The sequence below is a fragment of the Bos indicus x Bos taurus genome, chromosome 4, assembly GCF_003369695.1.
Source record: "Bos indicus x Bos taurus breed Angus x Brahman F1 hybrid chromosome 4, Bos_hybrid_MaternalHap_v2.0, whole genome shotgun sequence".
In the NCBI taxonomy this organism is placed as follows: domain Eukaryota; kingdom Metazoa; phylum Chordata; class Mammalia; order Artiodactyla; family Bovidae; genus Bos; species Bos indicus x Bos taurus.
In genome coordinates, this window is record NC_040079.1 from 76975739 (window position 1) to 77001155 (window position 25417).

General features: G+C 37.6%; 1 protein-coding gene across 12 annotated transcripts in view; it reads right to left on the reverse strand.

The window, feature by feature from the left end:
* The window catches only part of MAGI2 (membrane associated guanylate kinase, WW and PDZ domain containing 2), a 1464809-nt gene that overhangs the window by 501860 nt on the left and 937532 nt on the right, over positions 1 to 25417 (reverse strand). For all 12 annotated transcript variants that reach the window (XM_027539773.1, XM_027539768.1, XM_027539771.1 and 9 more), the window contains 2 exons: positions 16197 to 16407; positions 312 to 391 (listed from right to left, as the gene is read on the reverse strand). In XM_027539773.1, coding sequence (XP_027395574.1) covers positions 312 to 391; positions 16197 to 16407 — 291 coding nt within the window. The remainder of the gene's footprint in view (positions 1 to 311; positions 392 to 16196; positions 16408 to 25417) is intronic.

Sequence of the window (25417 nt, forward strand, 5' to 3'; positions counted from 1 at the left end):
AGTACTCAGAGAGACATATTGCAAACAAAAACTCCCTAGTAGGTGGTGGAAAGTAAGGCCAGGAGTCAAACAGAACCCACAGAGATGACAGAGCTCTGATATCCAGCACAGTCACCTTACAGAGAAAAAGGAAAACCACATGGCACTGCTGAAATGCCGAGTTAATTCTCTCTCCTATCTGAGCACTAAATATTACAGCTTTAAAATTGTCTCAATCAGAATACAGTTTCTTTAGACAAGACTCTCTTTTAAGAAATAGACACATTATTGAAGTGCAACGGCAAAACACCATAAAAACTTAAATAACTTACCATTTTCTTTGCACTCTTCTGGAGGTTTAGCCTTTTTCGCAAGTCGTGGATCCAGCCATGATGTTGTCTTTGTGTTATGGCTGAAAAGAAAAGAGATCACTCTGAACAGACACATACTGAAAGGAATCACGTTTATTCCTTAAGAGGAAAAAAAAAAAACAGGGTTAGACCAACAAAATTGCAATCGATACACTTAATTTGCTTACTGGTTCTAAGTAGCCCTGAAGGAGGTGTAAGAGTAATTGTGCAAGGCAGCTGTAAATTTGGCAACCTCAGCTCCCTGTCCTCAAAGCAGCTATTTTTATTAAAATCAACTAGAATGTTGCCAAGTTAACCTCATTGAAAATGCAGAACTCATCCAGAGCAAAAGGAATTTATTACAAATACAGGATTCTCCAGTTGGAAGAGCACAGGCTGAAGGCTCTGATACTATTTCCTGAGTTTTGCAAAAGAATTATTTTCATCTTAAATCTGTCCTTTTCATAAACAGTTGTTTTGTTACTCTTTTAACTACAGAGTTGGCAGAGGGAGTACAAAAGTGATACAAATTATAGCATGTTCTTGGGATTCCTACATTTTCTCAAAAAGTGATTAATAGCAATTTCATTAACCCACATTTAGCTATCTTCCATCTAAATACTTTCAATCCAGCCAGGGGGTAAAAATGCTTGTATTCTAGCATTTCTGAATGGAATTTCTGGGAATTAATAATTTTTAATGATAATTTTGTTTTAAAAAAAATGATCTCTGGGAAGTCTTGCAAAAATCTAAAAAACAAAGGAGAGATGTTTTTAGAACAGTGTCTTTAAAAGAGGTTCTGGAATGACCTGCACTGGAATCATCTGGTGGATTTAATGCATCTTCTGGATCCTCATAGAACTACCAAATCAGAATCTTTGAGGTGAAGCTGTGAAATCTCCATCTTTGGCTAGCCCTCCAGGTGATTCTTATACAGTCTGTGTTTGAAAACTACATTATGAATGAACTACATTATGGTTATGAATAGCTCATAAGCATACAGTGGAGCTAAACTATTTGCTGTGAATAGCTGTCTCAAGTTATCTTATCTGTCAATGGACAAAATATCAAGGAAGTGACATCTGTGAGGACTAAAAAGAATGATCAAAGTCACAGATGTAGAAAAGTGAGGTTTGTATAGAAAAAAGTTAGAACGTAATATGAAAGGGAAAAGTGGAAAATAGGTTAGAAATATAAATTAAACCCATATAACAAGATCTTCGAACACAGATGTAAGGAAGTCAAAATTACAATTATGATGTCAATTCACACGTATTGTCTGTTTCTTCAATGAGATTTAAATATATTTTATCATATTACAGTGTTAGCTAAATAATCTGATGAATCAATCTGCACTTAAAGCACAGTTCAGAAAAGTTTCCCAGGTAGCATATTTAATAGCAAACTTCTAGAGATTAAATGCCTACTTAATGAAGGGAATTTCAAGGCAGGAAGGAGGAGAGAATGGGTTAAGGAGGGCAATGAGCAAATGATTCCAGAGTGTTAAAGCACTGTTCAAACAGTGTTTTCTGGATGATCATATGTTTGCCCAAGTGCAGAGCCATCTCCGGTCTGAGAACCTAGACATTAATATCCTTGGGTCATGAACTTTCTGCTCTTAAAAAAGATTCCCTTTTATTTCTGACTTACATGTGGGGTAAAGAGAAAACACTTTCCAATCATTTTCTTCATACTTAGGAACTCCTCAATAATTGATCTTTCTGAGCAGGACTCTAATAAATCTGATGAGATAAAGTCTACGAATTTGGTGAAATTATAAACTGGTGGGAGGGTATGCTAGCTTTTATTTTCTCCACATGTGACTTCTGTAAAGTAGTATCTCATTCTGGTCCTGATCTGTAGTCATATCAATATCATCTAGTCTTTTCCTCTCAGTTAAAGACTTGATGTCTATGGACAGAATGGGGGTTATGACTATCCTAATGTGAGGAGAGTGGCACTGGGTTCAGTGCTCATTGATCCCATTTGAAAAATAAAGTCACTGTAAAGATGCACTTTATAGATATGCCTCAGTTCAAAGTATATATATATATATGTGTGTGTGTGTGTGTGTGTGTGTGTGTGTGTGTTGTTCAGTTCAGTTGCTCAGTTGTGCCTGACTCTTTGCGACCCCATGAACCGCAGCACACCAGGCCTCCCTGTCCATCACCAACTCCCAGAGTCCACCCAAACCCATGTCCATTGAGTCGGTCATGCCATCCAACCATCTCATCCTCTGTTGTCCCCTTCTACTCCTGCCCTCAATCTTTCCCAGCATCAGGGTATTTTCCAATGAGTTAGCTCTTTGCATCAGGTGGCCAAAGTATTGGAGTTTCAGCTTCTACATCAGTCCTTCCAATGAACACCCAGGACTGATCTCCTTTAGGATGGATTGGTTGGATCTACCTGCAGTCCAAGGGATTCTCAAGAGTCTTCTCCAATACCACAGTTTAAAAGCATCAATTCTTTGGCACTCAGCTTTTTTTTATAGTCCAACTCTCACATCCATACATGACCACTGGAAAAACCATAGCCTTGACTAGATGGACCTTTGTTGGTAAAGTAATGTCTCTGCTTTTGAATATGCTATCTAAGTTGGTCATAACTTTCCTTCCAAGGAGTAAGCATCTTTTAAATTCATGGCTGCAGTCACTATCTGCAGTGATTTTGGAGCCCAGAAAAATAAAGTCAGCCATTGTTTCCACTGTTTCCCCATCTATTTGCCATGAAGGGATGGGACCAGATGCCATGATCTTCGTTTTTTGAATGTTGAGTTTTAAGCCAACTTTTTCACTCTCCTCTTTCACTTTTGTCAAGAGGCTTTTTAGTTCCTCTTCACTTTCTGCCATAAGGGTGGTGTCATCTGCATATCTCAGGTTATTGCTATTTCTCCTAGCAATCTTGATTCCAGCTTGTGCTTCTTCCAGCCCAGCGTTTCTTATGATGTACTCTGCACATAAGTTAAATAAGCAAGGTGACAATATATATCCTTGATGTACTCCTTTTCCTATTTGGAACCAGTCCATTGTTCCATGTCCAGTTCTAACTGTTGTTTCCTGACCTGCATACAGATTTCTCAAGAGGCAGGTCAGGTGGTCTGGTATTTCCATCTCTTAAAGAATTTTCCACAGTTTATTGTGATCCACACAATCAAAGGCTTTGGCATAGTCAATAAAGCAGAAATAGATGTTTTTCTGGAACTCTCTTGCTTTTTTGATTATCCAGCAGATGTTGGCAATTTGATCTCTGGTTCCTCTGCCTTTTCTAAAACCAGCTTGAACATATGGAAGTTCATGGTTCTTGTACTGCTGAAGCCTGGCTTGGAGAATTTTGAGCATTACTTTACTAGTGTGTGAGATGAGTGCAATTGTGCGGTAGTTTGAGCATTCTTTGGCATTGCCTTTCTTTGGGATTGGAATGAAAACTGACCTTTTCCAGTCCTGTGGCCACTGCTGAGTTTTCCAAATTTGTTGGCATATTGAGTGCAGCACTTTCAGAGCATCATCTTTCAGGATTTGAAATAGCTCAACTGGAATTCCATCACCTCCACTAGCTTTGTTCATAGTGATGCTTCCTAAAGCCCACTTGACTTCACATTCCAGGATGCCTGGCTCTAGGTGAGTGATCATACCGTCGTGATTATCTGGGTCGTGAAGATCTTTTTTGTACAGTTCTTCTGTGTATTCTTGCCACCTCCTCTTAATATCTTCTGCTTCTGTTAGGTCCCTACCATTTCTGTCCTTTATTGTGCCCATCTTTGCATGAAATATTCCCTTGGTAGATATGTGTTGATGTCTATGTTTTTATGTGCTACCAAAAAACTTGGGAGGTAAGCAAGGAAAATAAACTTCCCTTCTATTTACCCACACCTGCTTCTTCCAAATTCTTCCCCTATTTTGGAGCAAAGTCATTTCTAGGTCTCTAAGATGTATTCACAAGAGGACACACATCTTTAAATAAGTATGAAGGCGACATTACTAAGCCACTGCAGGCAGTCAAATTACTATTTCTATACCGCTCCAACATGGGTCTCTAATGCTGTCTAATTTAGTAGAGACTCATGAATTTCCTATTTTTCCTGAGTTTATATAAAGCATTTCATTACAGGATGATTTTTTCAGGTTGAACTAGCATTAACCGTGTGTCACTTTAATACATTTTGACAGATTGAGTCTCTTATAGTTAACAGCATTCTTAGCTGATCCTCTGAACTGATTCTGAAAGAAAGTGGGTTGTAGTTACCTCCAGTAATTGTCACAAACATCTCATGAATATACAGCATGGTATTTTCCATCAGTGGCTCTCACAAGCCTTGTAGTTTTCATGCTTCTTTAAGATGCCTTACAAAGGGGATATTTTTAATGCATTTGGGAGACAACAGACTAGGTGGCTTTTCCACTTTCTTAAATTATTTAATTTTTAAACCTCAACAATTCCACTTGAAAATAAGATTTGACATTGGGCAGGAGATTGTGTAAAAGGGGACCACTGAGGGATTTTTCACAATCTGCACACCATCCTTCCTCAAGAGTTAAGAATGTGATTTCCTGTCACTTTCATTACTGAAGATGCAGAGGCAGATGAAGATGCAGATGCAGATGCAGAACACCAAATTTCTGCTTTTCCCCAAATTGTGAGGAGCATGAATAACAAGAAGGTAAGATGCTAATTCTATATAACCCTGTATTTCAATACTAGTTTCTTCGACAGAGACACATACACATATATAGGCTGCCTTTGCAAAGAAACTTTTTCTAGTTGAGGACTGAAATACATATTTTCCAGGAACTTTGAATCACAGTAATATACTACTCTGTATATTTCTATGGAGAAGGCAATGGCACCCCACTCCAGTGCTCTTGCCTGGAAAATCCCATGGACAGAGGAGCCTGGTAGGCTGCAGTCCATGGGGTCGCGAAGAGTTGGACATGACTGAGCGACTTCACTTTCACTTTTCACTTTCCTGCATGTATTTCTATGTCTAAAGTTAATGTGATGATTATGAAGAGTAAGAGATCAAGTGGAGTCAGTAGCTATTCAAGTTCTATCACTGTCATATATTAAAACCTTAAGGAAAACCTTAAAAAATGGTATATCCAAAAGTCTTTGATGTTAAACCATCAGGAGGACTGGGGTAAACCAGAAGTGAAATTTCATTCAGCCCTGCAATTCTAGTTTAAATTCACATCAGAATGGCCTTGAAGACATGTGATAGGCTGACTTGTAATGAATTTGAAATTTCTGGATAATTTTTTAGTTTAACCTTTTCCAAATTGACAAAAGCAGCACAATAAATAATAACATCTTATCTGCCGAGGAAACAGTCTTCTCATACAGAAAATGCTTCCCTTTAACAGGAAAAGCTGCTGACATTATGCCATACCACTGCAAAGATATTCTTATTATCTTGTAACATTTCCTGATTGCCTATTTTGTCAGGGACTGTGCTAGAACTTCCATAGCATCACTTCATTTAATGCAAAAGAGTCTTTGCGGCTAGTATTTTTAACTCCATTTTACAGAAAAATGAAGGCTGAGAGAAGATGAGTGACTTGCCTAAGGATACACGCCTAGTGCATGAGAGTAGAAGAGCTGGCATTATACAGACATATCTGACTCCCAACGCCAAGTTTTTTTTTTCTTTAATGATCTGAAACCAGAGACATAATAAATCTAAAACTTTTCTTTTTATACAGAGATGCTTTATTTCACTCTCTTGGATAACAGTTAAAGATCTTTTTCCCAGTTTCATAGCCAATGGTTTACAAACTGAGACTTTTATCTCCTTTGTGAGAATAGTAATCACTGATTAAATTCCTTTGTGTTGAATGACTTGTACTTGGTATTATATTAAATTGTACATGCATAGAGATATTATCATTAAGAATATTTTCTCCTTATAAACTTGAATTCTCTATTCAAATCATTTAAAATCAAATTGAATATTTTTTCCAGAATAGTCTTACAATGGTGATATATATAATCTACAGGTGAATATTGAGTCATAGAGGTTATAAAGAATTAGGTTAATAAATAAGCTTTCAAATGAGCAGAGTATTTATTAGGAGTAAAACAAAATTTTCATACAGGTCATGCCCACTCTATCCTCTATTCTTTTTTTTTTTTCATTTACTCTATGTTTTTCCAGTTGGGCTCAAACCTGTTAATGGTTTCCTAGGTATATAAAAGGCTCTATGTTGACCCAATTCAAATCCAATTTTAAGACAACTCCTCTTTTCATTTTTCTCTTCCTTCTGTTTTCTTTTACTCTTTTCTTCCTACCTTTGTACTGACACTGAAATCAAAATAATATTTTCACTACTGCACAAATACTAGATGGCATTTCATCAACTGAAATTTGGTTAGTGGATAAGAAACTTTTATTATCAAATATATGCCTTTCCTTTGCTCTGTTTTCTTTAAAAAATAGTAACAGACTTAAAACAATGATAAACACATTGAATTTTGAAAGTTCTCCAGAAAAGCCAATTCTGAATCTTAGTTTTTATTAGATAAACTGCATTTTCATCTTGGGAAATACTACCCTGGGAGAATAAAAAGAGATTGAACTCAATAATATTTGACAGCATGAAACATAGTAACAAGGTAAACAAGGCCCAGATAAATATTTTAGAGTCCTCTGAGCATTTAAGATGCATGTGAATGTTAAAATTCTAGTAGTTGTCACATATGTTCAGAATCAGGAATAACACAGAGATTACTGGCTGTATTTTATGTATTTTTAAAAATTAACATTAGTTTTTAAAGGAATATAGATATTTACATTTCATATAATAGTAAAGTCCTCAGATTGATTATGTCACTTTCTGAAGTATTTTGTCTTCCCTCTTGATCATTATTTCAGAAGGAAGAACTGTTGAACAATGACTGGACACATCTAATTGATAATGAACAGTAGAAGCTTTTCTATTTAAGACTTTCATTGTACTGCTTAATCTTTTCTATTTATACATTGATAATCCACATAAAAATTGTCAATGACCTTTACAGTGGTTATCTGCTTCCTAAATAATATTCCTAAAATTTTGTTAAGCACATGAATTACGAGTTTGTCATCATATTGTCTTTCATATATTTAGAATACATTTTTAAAAGAGGTTTTATTATAAATTTATCCTGGATATTATGAGTGTTTGTTGCAAACTATTTTGTCTGGATGCTTATTTTCTGTCTGGAGACTGCACTAGAACCTTGTACAGAGAAAAAATATTCAATATATCTACTGCTATTGTAAAACAAATAACAGAGAGTAAGCAAAGACCAGATGTTGGTATATGCCAAGTCTAGACTGAGAAAACATTTAGACTTTACCAAAAAACCAACTTTTCTTTCCAGTAAATTTCTAAAATATTTCGTTTTCTTTCAATAAATGAAAGTACTAAATTTGTTGAAAATGGGAATTGGTGATTTACTTAAAACTTAAGGAAATATAGAAATAGCAACAACGGATGAAATAGATCACGTGTCTTATTTAGAATTTGGGAAAGCATGCATATCCAAGACATGTTCCATAGGTATGATTTTCAGTTTCAAAAGCTTGCTTTTAAAAATCTATTATTTAAGATGACATAGTGTTCACTGCTATTCGGGAAGATGTTAGTAAACAAATAGGTTCGTGTTACTGTTTTGTTTTTTGCCAAAGCAATAGCAGTCTCTTTTATGTCACTAACTAAACTGACTCCCAAACAAAGAACTAATTTAATGGGATTCCCAAGGCATGTCAATCCAGATTAACCCTGTGGCAGCAATTCTTTATGGAATGTTTAGCCTCTGGAACAGTAAATTCTGGCTGAGAAACTTATAAAACAAATACTATTTGTAATATAAAAGTCTGTTTTTTTCTTTTTTTTTTTTAGCCAGTGCCTGTTTACATATTGGAAGTAGCATGGGATAATGTCAATGGCTTTGCAGGGTCACAAAGCTGTAAGACCTCGGGAATGTTAATTTGTCCAAGGTGCCTCAGAATCTCATGTATAAAATGGGAGTACCTGAAATGCTTCAAAGGGTCGTCAAGAGTTGAACACGACTGAGTGACTATCATATAATATATGTAAAGAAGGCACCATGGCAAATTAGTTAACAGCAAGGACCCTGTAGCGACATTTTGCCCATGAAAATATGGAAGTATGAATGTTGTCAGTTTTGTTGACCACTGTAATCCCAGGGTTTAATAAAATAGTTCCTAGAACACAGGGTGTGCCCAATAAATATGTGTTGAATAAATGAAATCAAAGCATCCTAGTTTTGTCATTTCCTGGTTATATGACCAAGGCAAGGTGCTTACCTCTGTAAGTTTTAGGTTCCCAAAATGAGAAATAAATAAACACAATGTAAATGATTAACATATTAGTTTTACTGCTAAGTAAGCTGAACACAGACTGTAAAATGTAGGCACTAAATATGTGGTAATTATTATTACTAATTTGAATGTACAATTAATATACTATTTTAAAAGATAATATTAATGAAGAAGATATTATGAGTTAAGGAGACTATTGGTTTTAAACAATAGTATACACTTGAAAGTCTTAAAAATTGCTAAACATAAGACATTATAGGGATTTTGTTGCTCAGTGGTAAACAATCTGCCTGTTAACGCAGGAGATGTGGGTTCTATCCCTGGGTCAGGAAGATCCACTGGAGGAGGAAATGGCAACCCACTTGAGTATTCTTGCCTGGAAATTTCCATGGTCAGAGGAGCCTGGTGGGCTATAGTCCATGGGGCTGCAGTCAAACACGACTGAGTGAATGAGCACAAGACAGAAATGCTTTAAAGCCATGCTTGGAAGAGTACATTCTCTGCAATTTAAAATTCTGTTGTTTAAAAATACTTGTTCAGATACTCACCTTTTCCCATTAAATGTCACTGTAAGTGATAAAAGGAATCTGCTTTAATTATTCAACAAAAGATGGAGTCTTGAAGACTGTGGGAAATAATTGTCCCATTTGTTCAATATTGAGAACAATGATAAAAATTTCCCTCATCTTTTATCTGCAGCACTTATAAAGACCGAGACATATAAACTACTTGTCAATACTGAGTAAATAAATAATTATTTTAAAACATTGCATAGATGACAAAAATTAAATTACTCTTACCTTAACTCAAAGGTTTTATATATATATATTTATAAATATATATATATATATATATAAATACATATATAATAAGGAACTAAAGGGGAACTAAAGAACAAGAGGGGAACTAAAGAATGTCTTGATGAGGGTGAAGGAGGAGAGTGAAATAGCTGGCTTAAAACTAAATACTGAAAAAACTAAGATCGAGGCATCCTGTCCCATTACTTCCTAACAAATAGAGGCGGGAAAAGTGGAAGTAGTGACAGATTTCTTCTTCTTGGGCTCTAAAACCACATGGATGGTGGCTGCAGCCATGAAATCAGAAAATGTTTGCTTCTTGGCAGGAAAGCTATGACACACCTAGACAGTGTGTTGAAAAGCGGAGACATTACTTTGCTGATGAACATCAGTATAATAAAGGCTATGGTCTTCCCAGTGGTCACGTATAGTTGTGAGAAAGTGAAAGTCATTCAATCGTGTACAACTCTTTGCGACCCCATGGACTACACAGTCCATGGAATTCTCCAGCCAGGATAGAGGAGTGGGTAGCCATTCCCTTCTTCAGGGGATCTTCCCAACATAGAGATCAAACTTAGGTCTCCTGCATTGCAGGATTCTTTACCAGATGAGCCACAGGCGAAGGCCAAGAATACTGGAATGGGTAGCCTATCCCTTCTCCAGCAGATCTTTCTGACCCAGGAAACAAACCAGAGTCTTCTGCACTGTAGGAGGATTCTTTACCAACTGACAGTGAGAGCTGGACCATAAAGAATGCAGACTATCAAAGAACTGATGCCTTTGAACTGTGGTACTGGAGAAGACTCCAGAGACTCCCTTGGACAGCAAGGAGATCAATCCAGTCAATCTTAAGAGAAATCAACCCTGAATATCCACTGGAAGGACTGAAGCTGAAGCTCAAACTCCAGTATTTTGGTCATCTGATGAGAATAGCTGACTCATTGAAAAAGTCCCTGATGCTGGGAAAGATTGAGGGCAGAAGGAGAAGAGGGCATCAGAGGATGAGATGGCTGGATGGCATCACTGATGCAATGGACATGAACTTGGACAAACTTCAGGAGATGGTGAAGGACAGAGAGGCCTGGTGTGCTACAGCACAAGGGGTTGCAAGGAGTTGGAAATGACTGGGTGACAGAACAACAACAATATTTTAATACATACTTAAATGAACACTTCATTTAAGCATAGGTAGAATTCTATTCTACTCAGAAATGAAACTGACCTTTTCCAGTCTTGTGGCCACTACTAAGTTTTCCAAATCTGTTGACATATTGAGTGCAGCACTTTAACAGCATCATTTTTAAGGATTTTAACAGCTCCACTGGAATCCCATCACCTCCACTAGCTTCAGGACCATAAATAGCATTAAATAGCTTTAGGACCATAAAGAAGGCTGAGGGCCAAAGAATTAATGCTTTTAAACTGTGGTGTTAGAGAAGATTCTTGAGAGTCCCCTGGACAACAAGGAGGTCCAACCAGTCAATCCTGAAGGAAATCAACCTTGAATATTCATTGGAAGGACCAATGATGAAACTGAAGTCCCAATACTTTGGCCACTTGATGCAAAGAGCCAATTCATTGGAAAATACTCTGATGCTGGGAAAGACTGAAGGAAGGAGGAGGGGACAACAGAGGATGAGATGGTTGGATGGCATCACCAATTCAATGGACATGAATTTGAGCAAACTTACATGCTAGCAAAGTAAAGCTCAAAATTCTACAAGCCAAGCTTCAACAGTATGTGAACCATGAGCTTTCAGATGTTCAAGCTAGATTTAGAAGAGGCAGAGGAATCACAGATCAAATTGACAACATCTGTTGGATCATTGAAAAAGCAAGAGAGTTCCAGAAAAACATCTATTTCTGCTTTATTGACTCCGCCAAAGCCTTTGACTGTGTGGATCACAACAAACTGTGGAAAGTTCTTAAAGAGATGGGTATACCAGACCACCTGACCTGTCTCTTGAAAAGTCTGTATGCAGGTCAGGAAGCAAAGTTGGAACTGGACATGAAACAACAAACTGGTTCCAAATCAAGAAAGGAATACATCAAGGATGTATATTGTCACCCTGCTTATTTAACTTATATGCAGAGTACATCTGGAGAAGACAATGGCACCCTACTCTGGTACTCTTGCCTGGAAAATCCCATGGACAGAAGAGCCTGGTAGGCTGCAGTCCATGGGGTTGTTAAGAGTCAGACACGACTGGGCAACCTCACTTTCACTTTTCACTTTCATGCATTGGAGAAGGAAATGGCAACGCACTCCACTGTTCTTGCCCAGAGAATCCCAGGGATGGGGGATCCTGGTGGGCTGCCGTCTATGGGGTCTCACAGAGTTGGACACGACTGAAACGACTTAGCAGCAGCAGCAGCAGCAGCAGCAGAAGAGTACATCATATGAAATGCTGGGCTGGATGAAGCAGAAGCTAGAATCAAGATTGCAGGAGAAATATCAATAACCTCCGACATGCAGATGATACCACCCTTATGGCAGAAAGTGAAGAAGTAAAGAGCCTCTTGATGAAAGTGAAAGAGGAGAGTGAAAAAGTTGGCTTAAAGCTCAACATTCAGAAAACTAAGATCATGGCATCCAGTCCCATCACTTCATGGCAAACAGATGAGGAAACAGTGGCTGACTTTATTTTTGGGGGCTCCGAAGTCACTGCAGATGGTGATTGCAGCCACAAAATTAAAAGACACTTATTCCTTAGAAGGAAAGTTATGACCAACCTAGACAGCATATTAAAAAGCAGAGACATTACTTTGTCAACAAAAGTCCTTCTAGTCAAGGCTATGGTTTTTCCAGTGGTCATGTGTGGATGTGAGAGTTGGACTATAAAGAAAGCTGAGTACTGAAGATTTGATGCTTTTGAACTGTGGTGTTGGAGAAGAATCTTGAGAGTCCCTTAGACTGCAAGGAGATCCAATCAGTCCACCTAAAGGAAATGAGTCCTGAGTATTCATTGGAAGGACTGATGCTGAAGCTGAAACTCCAGTACTTTGGCCACCTGATGTGAAGAAGTGACGCATTGGAAAAGACCCTGATGCTCGGAAAGATTGAAGGCGGGAGGCGAAGTGGATGACAGAAGATGGATGAGATGGTTGGATGGCATCACCGACTGGATGGACATGAGTTTGAGTAAGCTCTGGGAGTTGGTGATGGACAGGGAAGCCTGGCTTGCTGCTGTCCATGGGGTTGCAAAGAGTCAGACACGACTGAGCGACTGAACTGAACTGAACCTGGAGATGGTGAAAGACTGGGAAGAAAGAAAGATAGGGAAGCCTAGCATGCTGCAGTCAATGAGATCTGCAGTGACCAAACAACAACTCAAAAATGAATATAGAAATATATTTAAATTTTATACACAGAACCATAGGGTCCTTTTCCTCTGTTTCACTTACTTATGTTTGATTACAGTATTTGTTTCATTGGAGACAAAGTTCAGTAAAGTGCAATGGCATCACTAACTCAATGGGCATGAGTCATAGTGAAGGACAAGGAAGTCTGGTGTGCTGCAGTCCATAGTGTCACAAAGGGTTGGACACAACTTAGTGACTGAACAACAAAAACAATGAGTACATGTTAATCTACCAGGGACTCCCATTACTCTAAGCAGCTCTCACAATATTTTTACCAGAAGTGTTTCCAGTGGTGTCATCTCTCTTCTGAGAGAGCTGTAATCTGTCTAATTTTCCACCTCTTCTACATTTCCTTCTGTTTTACCTTTCTCTTAAATTACTCTACTTTTCTTTTTCTTTCTTTACTCTGACTTTGCTTCAGAACTGCAAACTTTTACATTACAAATAGTATTATAAGTTTCTTGGCGAGAAACTCTGGGACACATCATGGCTCAGTCCCTAAGCAAGTCCTAATGGCCCATCACGGTCCCTGTGCTGTTGCTTCTCCTGCCCTACCAGCCTGTTTCCACAGGGCTTTTACAGCACGGACTACATCCAGGTAAGGATTCTCTGCAGTATCATCAGCAGAGATAACCTGTGGGTTGAAGTGCTGAGTTTGTCAAATGTAGTTAGGAAGGAGCATTCCAGAGGATAGAGTGAAAGTGGTCTGGAGGAAGTTACTGAGAAGGAAGTACAGCAGAGCTAAATGTAGGCCACAGAGAAAGGAACAGGCAGCACAGATTGCCACGGTGTGAAAATGAGGTACCAGATGAAAAAGACACTGCCTGACCCCTCCCTGCTCTGCGATACCGGAGCTTATATCACTGAGTCTTATGAGTCAAACTAAGGTTTTTGAAGGAAGAAAAGGCAGATTTCAAGCTGGTCCAGGATGAAGGGTGGGCCAGGGGATACCTCCATTCTGTGAATGACCTATTTAAGCAGGCATCTGCCCCTGCCTCCAATTTTAATCACTTTCCCATCACACTCTTCTCACTTCAGCCTTTACTCCAGGCTTCTTCCCTCTCCTTGACCTCTGGATGAATCTCCCTTAGCATTAACATTCATGTTGCAAATGAAATTGTCTCCTCTTTTTTGTTTTAATTTTTCAGCTCACCCCATCTCTGCTCCTAATACTATTCATTCATCCTTCCCTGCAGTAGGGGAAGAAGATAAACAAACAAAAAGCTCTGCTTGTTTTTCAAAAGCACTAATGATCAAGCAAAATGAGAATGGAGCCATCATTTCACACGGTTTTCACCAACTGACATCTCTATAGTAGGTCTGGGCATCTTCTCCCTACTCCTAACACATAAAGTATCTGGTTTTTGTAATGGTGATTCTTATACCTGGAATGTACTATTTACCTAGTACCAACTTTTCAAGTCTACATTATTTTACCTTTCCTATAATGCTTTCTTTTATTACTTAAGTCTACGTTAAGTGTATCTTCACTGAAATTGTATCACAAAATTCAGAAATGAGTGGTTGACTAATTGTTTTAACTATCCCTCTTATTCTTTCTTCCCCAGTGTGACAATAAATTTAAGACCAGGGACAAACTCTAATGAGTCTTTTGATTCTGATACTGGATGACTGACTAGCATATTAACAATCATTTTGGTCCTTTCTCCCACATCTTGATAGAGCCTCATCATTTCCTATAAACCACAAATACAGCTTCTGTCTTATGGAATCTCTTTTCTCCACGATCCCCAAATCTGACGCAGTTAAAAGGGGAAAGTTTATTTTATAATCACAAAAAAAGGAGGTTTTTATAATTGCATTATTGAAAGCACGGTAAGGAAACAGTTCTTTCATCAACTTGCAATGCTGTTTTTCTTTTATTATTTCCACATAGTCTTACTCTGCCTATATTATGCAATAAAAACGTGTGGGTAGTCAGTCCCCCTGTTCTAAACAACTGTTCTGAACACCAATGTGAGACCTCATATCTAGGTTTATACTTTGATTTCTGGCCTGAAATGGTGCTATGCTAAGCTTATTGATAACAAAATTATGTTTTTGATATAAATACACTCAAACATTTAAAAAATTCTGTATGACCTTCTCTTTTCCAATTAATTGATAAAAGGATGCCTGTGGGTCATTGATTATAGCCATAAGAAATATGCAAGAGAGTTTTATTCTTTTTTTGTAACTTATAAGATTTGTCAAAAGGTGAATGGTAGCAATGTATTTTATGCATTTCTCATCCATGGTGGAGTCAAGCAGAGCACCAAGTAATTACCTGATTATGTATTCCCTAGGCCACATGTTATAAAGTTTTCAAGTGAAAATTAAATATTGGCATGTGGTAACATTTCAATTTCACAACTGAGTTCTGCCTATGGAGATCTAAGTCACAAATCACTCCAGGTTTGGAAAGAAAATCTAGTTTTAATATTTTTCTTGAGTAATCAAGAGTTCACATATTTTTATCTACTATCTGAACTGAAAACTTCAGATTCTGTTAATGTTTCCCTCTGAGTCTTCTACAGCTTTGCGGGAATAAGGATTGTTGTTCATTTACTATATATTTAGTTTTTTACCTTTCTAATGGACATTTTGATTGTCTCATGCACATCAACAATTTAATATTTAGCCATGATCCTCAACTCAGGGGGTTAAAAAAGTTGTTCTACTCCAAAAAGAAAAAGAAAAGGAAAGCTAGACCATGCTGTTAATAAAATATATAAAAACTGAGTTTGGGGAAACAACATCCCCAGTGAAAGGAAAGATTAGACCGAGTATGCATCACTAGTTAGTTCAGAATTAGCCCTTCATTTTCCGTGGTAAATCATAAAAAGGTAAGCAATAAATAGAATGGGATATAATAAAAATAAATATGGCAAACTATACCAAACACATGATTTTATTGACAGCTGACCTTAGGGTCAAATGCTTAAAATATTGTCATTTGTGATTAGCAAGTATTTGGCTCTCAATAGTTGGCATTCGATCAAACCATTGGACATGATGGTGGAGGTTTCTAGCAATTTCATTTAAAAGATGGGGATTATCTCATTTGAGCTACACAGATGTCTTGGAAGGGTAGAGTAAGCATTTCCTCCCTATTTCCAATTCAAAAGTAACATCACATGGATATTTGCCTCCTCAGTCATGACTGCAACAAATTTTACAGTGGCACTATTTAATTCATTATTTGGTTTATAGCTGTAATCTAGAATCTTTAGCTGTATCAAGGTGCCATCCCATTATTCTCTCACAAAGAAGGTAATATTATGATCAATAAAATTCAAATTACTCTGACCCACCTCTCCATCTGTTACATCATATATATACTGCTATGATCTTTGTGAAATATTCAGAGAAATGTGTGAGACTCACTCAATGAAGTAGACTTCACCCTTCTCTGTATAAGCCATTTCCCAGTTGTCAGGCAATGGGTCTGAGTCCTCATTCTCCTCAGGTTTAGTTGGTTTCGCGTCATCCATCTGCTCCTTCACCTCCTCGGGCTGACTGTACACTGGTGCAGGATAAGGCTGGGAGGGTGTCTCCCCTGAGGCACCTGCACTCTTGTCTTCAGGTTCACTGGATTCTACAAGAGAACAAGGGTACATGGTTAGTCACTCCAGCCACTGTAACTTCTGAGTGAGTATGGACTATGCTCACTGGGGAATGAGCTCTCTGAAAGCTAACAGAAAAAGCATAATTGTAACCACCTCTGAAAATTATCAGCAGGCCTATCTGAGTTCCTCTTTCATTCACCATTCTAGTCTATTCTTCAACTAATTAAACCTGATGACTAAATTGGAGGACCATGTCATTATATAGGTGTGGTAGACAGAGCAATGAATCCCTAGGGATGCCTGTACCCTACGGCCTGGAACATGTGATTGTTACCTTATATGGCAAAAGAAGATTTGCAGGATCAATTAAATTAAGGGCCTTGAGATTGGGAGATCATCTTCAATTATTCAGGTGGGCTTGCTGTAATGACAGGGTCTTTACAAGTACACAAAGAAAGCAGAAGAGGACTATAAGAGGGAGATATGACTATTGAAGAGAAGCGTTGGCCAAAGAAATGCATTGCTGCTGATTTGAAGACAGAAGGGGATCCAACACCAGCAAGAAGTGTGGGTGACCTTTAGAAGCTGGCAAGCAAAATCATGGATTTTCTTCTAGAGTCTCTAGAAAATAACACAGTCTTTTAGAAATCTTGATTTAGCCCCGTGAGACCCATTTCAGACTTCTAACCTACAGAGCAGTATGATAAAAAAATACACACTGCTTTAGGCCACTGTTGTTGTTCAGTCACCAAGTCATGTTGATTCTTTGCGACCCCATGGACTGTCTTCCCTGTCTTCCACCACCTCCCAGAGTTTGCTTGAAATCATGTCCATTGAGTTGGTGATGCTATCTAACCATCTCATCCTCTGCTGCTCCCTTCTCCTTTTGCCTTCAATCTTAAGCCACTAGATGTGTGGTAAATTGTTATGGCTGCGATAGAAAACTAATCCAACAGAGCAAAAACTAAAAGAAATGTACATTTTAAGAGAAACAATAAAATGCTTGGAAGACCCAAGGATATCAGATGTTGAGACCCAAGGATATCAACTTGCAAACGATATGAGATCCAGAATGATGAACAGGAACACATGGAGAAAAAATAAAAATTCAATAAAAATAGACTAAAATTTACCTAAGATGAAGAGACATAGGAGTCTGCCAATTAAAATGGTTCACTGTATCTGAGGCCAAATTAATGAAGCATACATTTCACCTAAACACATCTAGGTGAGATTTCCAAACTCCAATGTTAAAAAGCAACTTGACCAGCTTCCATACTGAAGAAACTTACCCCAAAAAAGAGGAATAGAAGATCATCAGAACTTTCACTTGTAATACTCAAAGCTCAAAGATAGTAAGATAATATCTGTAGTAACTTGAGGAGAAGAAAAGTATAGCAGGCCAAGAACTTTACCAAAATATTATTCATCTATACAAAAGAAAGTCACTCTTAAACATGCAGAGGTTCTGAATGCATATCACCCATGTATCCAACCCAAGTATTTCTCAGATGCTACCAGAAGACAGCATCTGATATATCATGATGATTAAATCAGAGTATAGATCTCCAAGTAGGGAGAGATAAGGAGAAGACTTTTTTTTTTAATTTAGAAAAAATAAACCCTGCATAATATAGTTAAAAGAAGGATGATCATATTTCAGGAAACTTATAGTATTTGTTAAAGACAGATTCTTAAAAAAGAAGAAAATATTATATTGAAAATTCATTATTAGCATGTGTTTTAAATCTTACCTTCGGAAAGCTCAGGTTCAGAGAAATTTCCTGCAAGTTAAGAAGGCAGTTGAAAGAGAAGTCCAAAGGGGAAATGTTTAGATTTCAGATCTTCCTTAGTTCATTCAGGGATTCAGCACCACTATATTTAGGTTTCAGACTGGGGTGTGGTAGTGTACAAAGAGGGAAACCACAGAAAAGATCAAGGGAGCCAAAAGCAGAGGTGGTCTGTGGAATACTTTAGTTTGGCACTTTGGGAGGACTGTTTCCTGCAGATTTGTTCCAAATTTCCATCAGGGTGTCAGAAATAAGTGGATGAATACATTTGGCAAGTACTACTCTGAAGACTTCCTTTTGACATGGGCATAATGCAGAAGTCCAAGTATGTTCTGGTGGAGACTTGGAAAGTAGCTGAGAACAGAGAACCAATCCACCTGCAGTGAGGATCATATGACTTCTTCACAGCAGAAGGTGTAGTGGGAATGGCTTAACCCAGAAACTGGAAGGAGATACTACTGACATACAATGCCAATCTGATGATAAGGCAGCCCTCTTGGAAACAGGAAATTCCACAACTGTTTGGGAACCTAATTTATAACTATTAACATTAAAAAATATACAAATACATATATGGTCTGCCTCAGTAACCCATTTGAGAAATATCTTCTAGAAATAAAGGTGGAAATAATGCTTACTCTATCCGTATATTTGTCTGTAGCAGCAAAGACCTGGAAATGATTTGGACGCCTATCAATGAGAAAATTGTTAAATAAATTGTGGTTATCAATACCATGGAAAATTATGTAGTGTAAAGACCTACAACCTGGAAAATATGCCAATCATTATTGTTTAAAGAATAATCTAAGTTGAAGAATAATGCATGTACACTATTAATTCTATTTTTTTAAATAAGCAAACACCAAGTTAGATACATGTATAATTATGCTTATAATCATAAGACGATGGAAAGATGTACAATAGATTTTTCAACTTTGAGTAACCCCAAAGCAGTAAAATTGGATGGAAGTGGGAGATTTTTTTTACATACCTCTGCATTAGTTGGCTACTGTTTTTATAACTTTAAAATTAATAAAAGCAATATAAGAAGAGTAAACTAAAGTAGAATGTACTTATCGTCTTAATCAACAGCTTGGATCAATTTTTTCTGTGTGTGTGTCAATCTCAGAGAGCAATACGAAGTATCTTTAGGAATTAGAAAGGATACGAACATTTTACAAGTTTTTGATGTTTCTTCTTCGTAAAAGAGGATTTTATGAAAATAATATATTCCTTAGTGATGTAGTCATCCACCTGATTCTCCATACAGATTTGACCTTTGTAAATTGTTCAGGAAAGAAACAGCAAGAGAAGGCACTCTTCTCTTTAGGTTCTTCGTTATACCTTATTACAACATGTAATTATCAATATAAGAAGCATACTGTTCTCAGGTATTTCCAAATGTCATGATACATTTGAAAAGTGAAAATGCAAGGTCATGATCTGAACATATTCATTTATTCAGTGTTCACTTAATATTTATTAAACACTCGGTTGGCGTCAGGCACCAAGGACAGAAAAGCAAACAAGAAAGGCATGATCCCTGCTCTCATGGAACTTGAAATATGTCAAGATGTGTAGTCTTTAAGCAATTTTAGGTGTGATGAATGTTACCAAAGGGAAAGATGAGACCTCATGTATATGCATTTATCTAACCTTACATAAAGAATCAAGGAAAGCCCCTTTTCCAGTGTGCTAACAAATCTGAGACTAGAAAATGGAGTCAAGAGACTTCTTTCAGAGGAAGGTAAAGGAGAAAGAAACAGACAAGCAAGGAATGGATTAGCGTTAGAAAGCACGCTCAGAGTTTGGAACTGTACCCGGAGAGTAATGAGAAGGTACTGATGTGTCTTAATCAAGGGGATGACAAAAGTAGATTTTCATTCTCTAGATCCTCCTAGCTATTCTGGGGGTTTGAAAGTATTAACAGTAGATATTCACAGACCAGTGGGGAGTTATTTTTTGTGATTGAGACAAGAGATGATAGTGTCAATGGCATGGCTCTTCTATGAACTGAAAAATGAAATTAGAATATAAATTTGATATGATTAAACAAATGGACAGATAAGGGCAAATAAGAAGTCACGGTAAACCCAAAGGGGGAAAGCAATTCACTGGGCTAAGCACCATGAGAGGAGCAGCAAGACTCTGTCAGGAGTGGGGAAACTAGTGGGTATAATTTTAGGCACAAGAGATGGAGGTTCATGTCAAACTCACAATGGAGATGTCAAGTCAGAGAGTTCTTAGGGAATCCATCAAATTTAAAAGACAACAGCATATGGCTAGACTGTGGGCCTCCCTTGTGGCTCAGCTGGTAAAGAATCTGCCTGAAATGCAGGGGACGTGGGTTTGATCCCTGGGTTGGGAAGATCCCCTGGAGAAGGGAAAGGCTACACACTTGAGTATTCTGGCTTGGAGAATTCTATGGACTGTATAGTCCATGGGGCTGCAAACAGTCGGACATGCCTGAGCGACTTTCATTTTCACTTTCATGGCTAAATTGTATTATAATTTAAACCACAGGGGTGAATGAAATTGCCAGAGAGACAGTTCAGCAAGTGGAAACAAGAATACCTCGGATAGCTGGCTGAGGAACTCCAACATTTAACAGTGAGTGAGAGAATGATCAGGAGAGAACAGCCAGGGAAGTAACAGAAAAACCAGTTGATCTTCATGCCACACAAGCCAAGCAAAGGACAGTGAGAAGTAAACACTTATCTGTGGCCAAAACCTCTAAGCAGGCCAACAGAAAGATAAGGATGTAAAATCTAGTGAAATTAATGATATAGAGGTCACTGGTGATATTAGGTACCAGATATGGGAGTAGTTATAGAGAAGTGGTAGGTGGGAAAGCCAAGTTGGAATGAATTAAATGAGCAAATAAAAAGAAAATACAGAATATCCTGACAGATAAAGTCAAAGATTAGCTATGAACAACTATTCTTTTTTTCTCATCTTGATAACTATATTTTCCAGAGAAATGTGAGACATCTCCTGAGAAAGGGGACTTCTCTGTAGCTCAAATGGTAAATAATCTTCCTGCAATGCAGGAGACCAGAGTCTGATTCCTGTGTTGGGAAGATCCTCTGAAGAAGGGAATGGCAATCCACTCCACTATTCTTGCCTGGCGAATTCCATGGACAGAGAAGCCTGGAGGGCTACAGTTCGTGGGGTGGCAAAGAGTCACACACGACTGAGTAACTAACACACATACAGAGTAAAGCACTGGTGGTTCAGGTCACAGTTGCACTTAATCCCAGAAGGTCTTCAGTTCCCAGGAGGTCCCCCTTTTCACTCTGAAAAATGGAGATGTCAGTAATTATATTTATTAATGTACGAGAGATCACTGAGCCAAGTTCTCCCAGTTTAACTCATTTATCCATTCATTCCTTTATTTTTATCTAATCAATCAATTGTTACATTAGCAAACATGAATTTAATATCTACAATGTGCAAGATATTTAATGAGTTTAATGGGGGAGAGAAAAAAGCTATTTTTATCAGGTTATTAAGAATTGGTTTGAGAGGCAAGTAATAAGCAGCACTTGCTTTCTTTATCTGAACAAAATAAGAGAAAAAATGAATAAAGCAAAAGGAGAATCACAACATTTCCAACATTTACTGCTCATAAAGGCTAATCTAGGGATACAGTTTATGGTGAGAGTCAAGGGCTTCTGGTGAAATGTAGAATCAAGCCAGTATGCCCAAGACAGTACTGAATTAGGGCAGGTTTCCCACACAGACATAGAACCTGTTTCTAGAAGAGCCATGCGGAATATTCAGAGGGATTTAAAAAAAAAAAGGAATTGGGCAAAGCAGGCCCAGAATTATCCTTCAAAGATGTACCACTCAGAGAAGTCAGTCTACCTCTTTTGGGCGGGGTAAGTCAAGCAACTGGTGGAATGCAAATTAAGTACCCTCTGACATGCAAGACAACATGAGGGGTGGAAAGGACATGTTTCCTCACAATGGATAATGATATAGGTACTGTCACAGTGATTTACTGAGGGATACTCAACAGGGTACTGCCACAGAGATTTAGGGAGGGGTATTCAATGGCACAAAAGAGCTGCACACAATATTAGGGAGGTGATAGGACACATGGAAACAAGAGTACCCGCGGCAGCTGTCGGAGAATCTCCGTTATTTAACAGTCAGCAAAGAAACCGACATCCTATTTCCTACCTTGTGTACCAGGAAAATTGCATTAATTCATTAATTAAGCATCTATTGAGACCTTGCTAACTGCTAAGAACTAGGCTAGGCAGTGGGCAGTTAAGGAGACTGTGGTTCAAACTGTATTAGTTTCCTAGTCCTGTGATAACAACATAGAACAAAACTGTATGACTTAATACAAATTTATTTTTACAGAAACCCTAGAACAAGTGTTCACCAGCAGGGCTATGCTCCCTCTGAAGGTGCTACAGGAGGGTCTGTTCCAGGCTTCTCTGCTGGCTTCTGATTATCTCCTGGTTTGTAGCAACATTAACTCCAATCTTCATATGGTACGCTACCTGGATACTTGTCTAATTTCCCTTTTTGAAGGACACTAGTCATCCTCAGTCAGGGACCCACCCTACTGATCTACTATTTTATTAGTAGAACTGATTACTACTACTACTTAGTTAAGATAGCCTCATCCTATTTCCAAATAGGAAATAAGTTCATTTTCTGAGATTTTGGTGGTTTGGATTTCAACATATGAATGTTGGCGAGGGCGGGGGGTGGTGGGGGGACACAATTCAATTCATTAAACAGTATATAGACACGTTTACCTCACAATCCACTGAACCAATATTCTCCAGGCAAGAACACTGGAGTGGGTTGCCATTTCCTTCTCCAATGCATGAAAGTGAAAAATGAAAGTGAAATCCCTTAGTCGTGTCCAACTCTTAGCGACCCCATGGACTGCAGCCTAGCAGGCTCCTCCGCCCATGGGATTTTCCAGGCAAGAGTACTGGAGTAGGGTTGCCATTGCCTTCTCCATGTATATTTTATGGGTCTTAACAACTGTGTAATGATACATAGCCACCACTGAAATATACAGGGTGGTTTGACCGCTCTAAAAATCCTCTGTGCTTGGCTTTCATCCATCTTGCCCCTCTAACTCTTGGAAACCATTGGTGTTTTCACTGTCTCCATAGTTTAACCTTTTCCAGAATATTATATAGTATATAGGACTTCCCTGGTGGCTCAGACGGTAAAGCATCTGCCTACAATGTGGCAGACCTGGGTTTGATCCCTGGGTCAGGAAGATCCTCTGGAGAAGGAAATGGCAACCCACTCCAGTACTCTTGCCTGGAAAATCCCATGGACAGAGGAGCATGGTAGGCTACATACAGTCCATGGGGTCGCAATCAGTCGGACACATAAATGTTTCAGATTGGCTTCTTTTATTTAGTAAAACACATTTAAGTTTGCTTGATGTCTTTTAATAGTTTTATAGTTCATTTATTTTCAGCACTAAATAATATTTCATTGTCTGGATATATCACCATAATAAACTTTTAGTAATTAGGGATGGGAAAGAACAGATTTTACCAAGATGTATGTGTAGCCATTCTTGCTAACATTCTTCCCCTCTCATGAAGTTTAGCTTAAAATTATATGCGTGCAAATATGCCTTAACACAGATCTCATATGTGTCAAATCTATGACTTGAGAAACCTTAGACTATTTAAATTCTGACTAAGGAGAAAGAGGCAAATAACCCCATGCATGTTTTTCTTTCATAGTGGTTTGAAAGTATTTTTTGATTAGGAAGTGGTCATATAGAACTGACCTTTTAAACCTCCATGACACGTTTCTTAGCATGGTTTTATTGTTAAATCCAAACATTAATTTTTTGGATATGTAAATGAATTTCCCCCAAGACGCTTGCTGCTCAAGTGAACACACTTTATCAAACACTGGCAGTTTTGAGCATTTCATTTTGAGTTTCTAGGTCCATTAGATGCCTTGCAAACCAGAGGAGGGGGTTATTTTTGCCCTAACAATAAAACAAAAATCATTTCAATAAAGAATGAATATCTATTTTTAGAGAATGACAATAATTTTAAAAAATTTCCCTTTGACTAGGACTGTTGTATTTCCTAGAAATTCTGTGGAAACTTTGAGATAGCATAGGTGTTGATAATATACAGTCTTAAAAGCAATGACCTATAAAAAACAAGATTTGTGTATAATTTTATTTCTGTGAAGAATTAAATATAATTTCTTTGGATTCAGCAAATAATTTCCTTCTTCCCATAAGATATTCAGAAGAGCTCAAAGATCTGTACACAGTATAGGGACTAAAAAACATTTAATGGGAAGAGAGTTAAATGAATGCATTTTTGCACTCAGTACAGTTCACATAAATTCTACAGTTCTGGTCCAGTCAAAGGTTTTGATATTACATATGTATAGTAGTCATTCCATTTACTTACATGTTTATTGCTCTAGCAGTATCTAACACATTGCCTTTAGGATGCAAGGCTAACAATAAATCAGAATACCATGGCTTTGAATGTCCCTACTGAGTTTTATTAAAGGATAATCAGAAACCAAGATAAAACATTTCAAGAAGATTGCCTATTTTATACCTTATCCATATTTTCATTTGACATGGTCTGTGCATATAGTTAATGTTAAGCTTTCTGTAATTGCCTTCCTTTGAAATAAGGGAACATAATATTTCAAAGCCAGATAGGAAATTGTTGATTTTATTTCTTTGAATAGTCATAAAATGTGAATTTTTAAAACTTGCTATATCCTGTGAGAGAGCTCTATGATTTATATTTTTAATGGCTCTGTGACAAATTTTAATAAATCTAATAACTTCTTTCTTCTGTCTTTATGTTATTTTTGGGAAATAAGCATAGTTAAAGGACATTTAATGGGAAAAAATGGTTGAGGAACATGTTTGTAGCTTATAAGGAAAGAGAATAGGAATAATTTGAGATTATTTTTTTCTTTTTGTTTAACTGTTCTCAGATAGCAATAAACACTCCACAAGGAGCAGTAGAATATAATTGCTAAGTCTGGTGTCTTAGCAATTGGGTTTTGAATCTGTCCTTCAGATTGTGTTTGAATCTGTACTTCTCGGTGTGCTGTTGGGCAAGTCATTTAACTCACTCTGTGCCTGCCTCAATTTCCTTAAGTGGAGTAACATTACATTACATAAGGATTAGATAAGACATGTATATATATTGTGTAGAACAGTAAACTACTGGAACATAGTAGGTGCTCAGTAAATGTTATATATTTT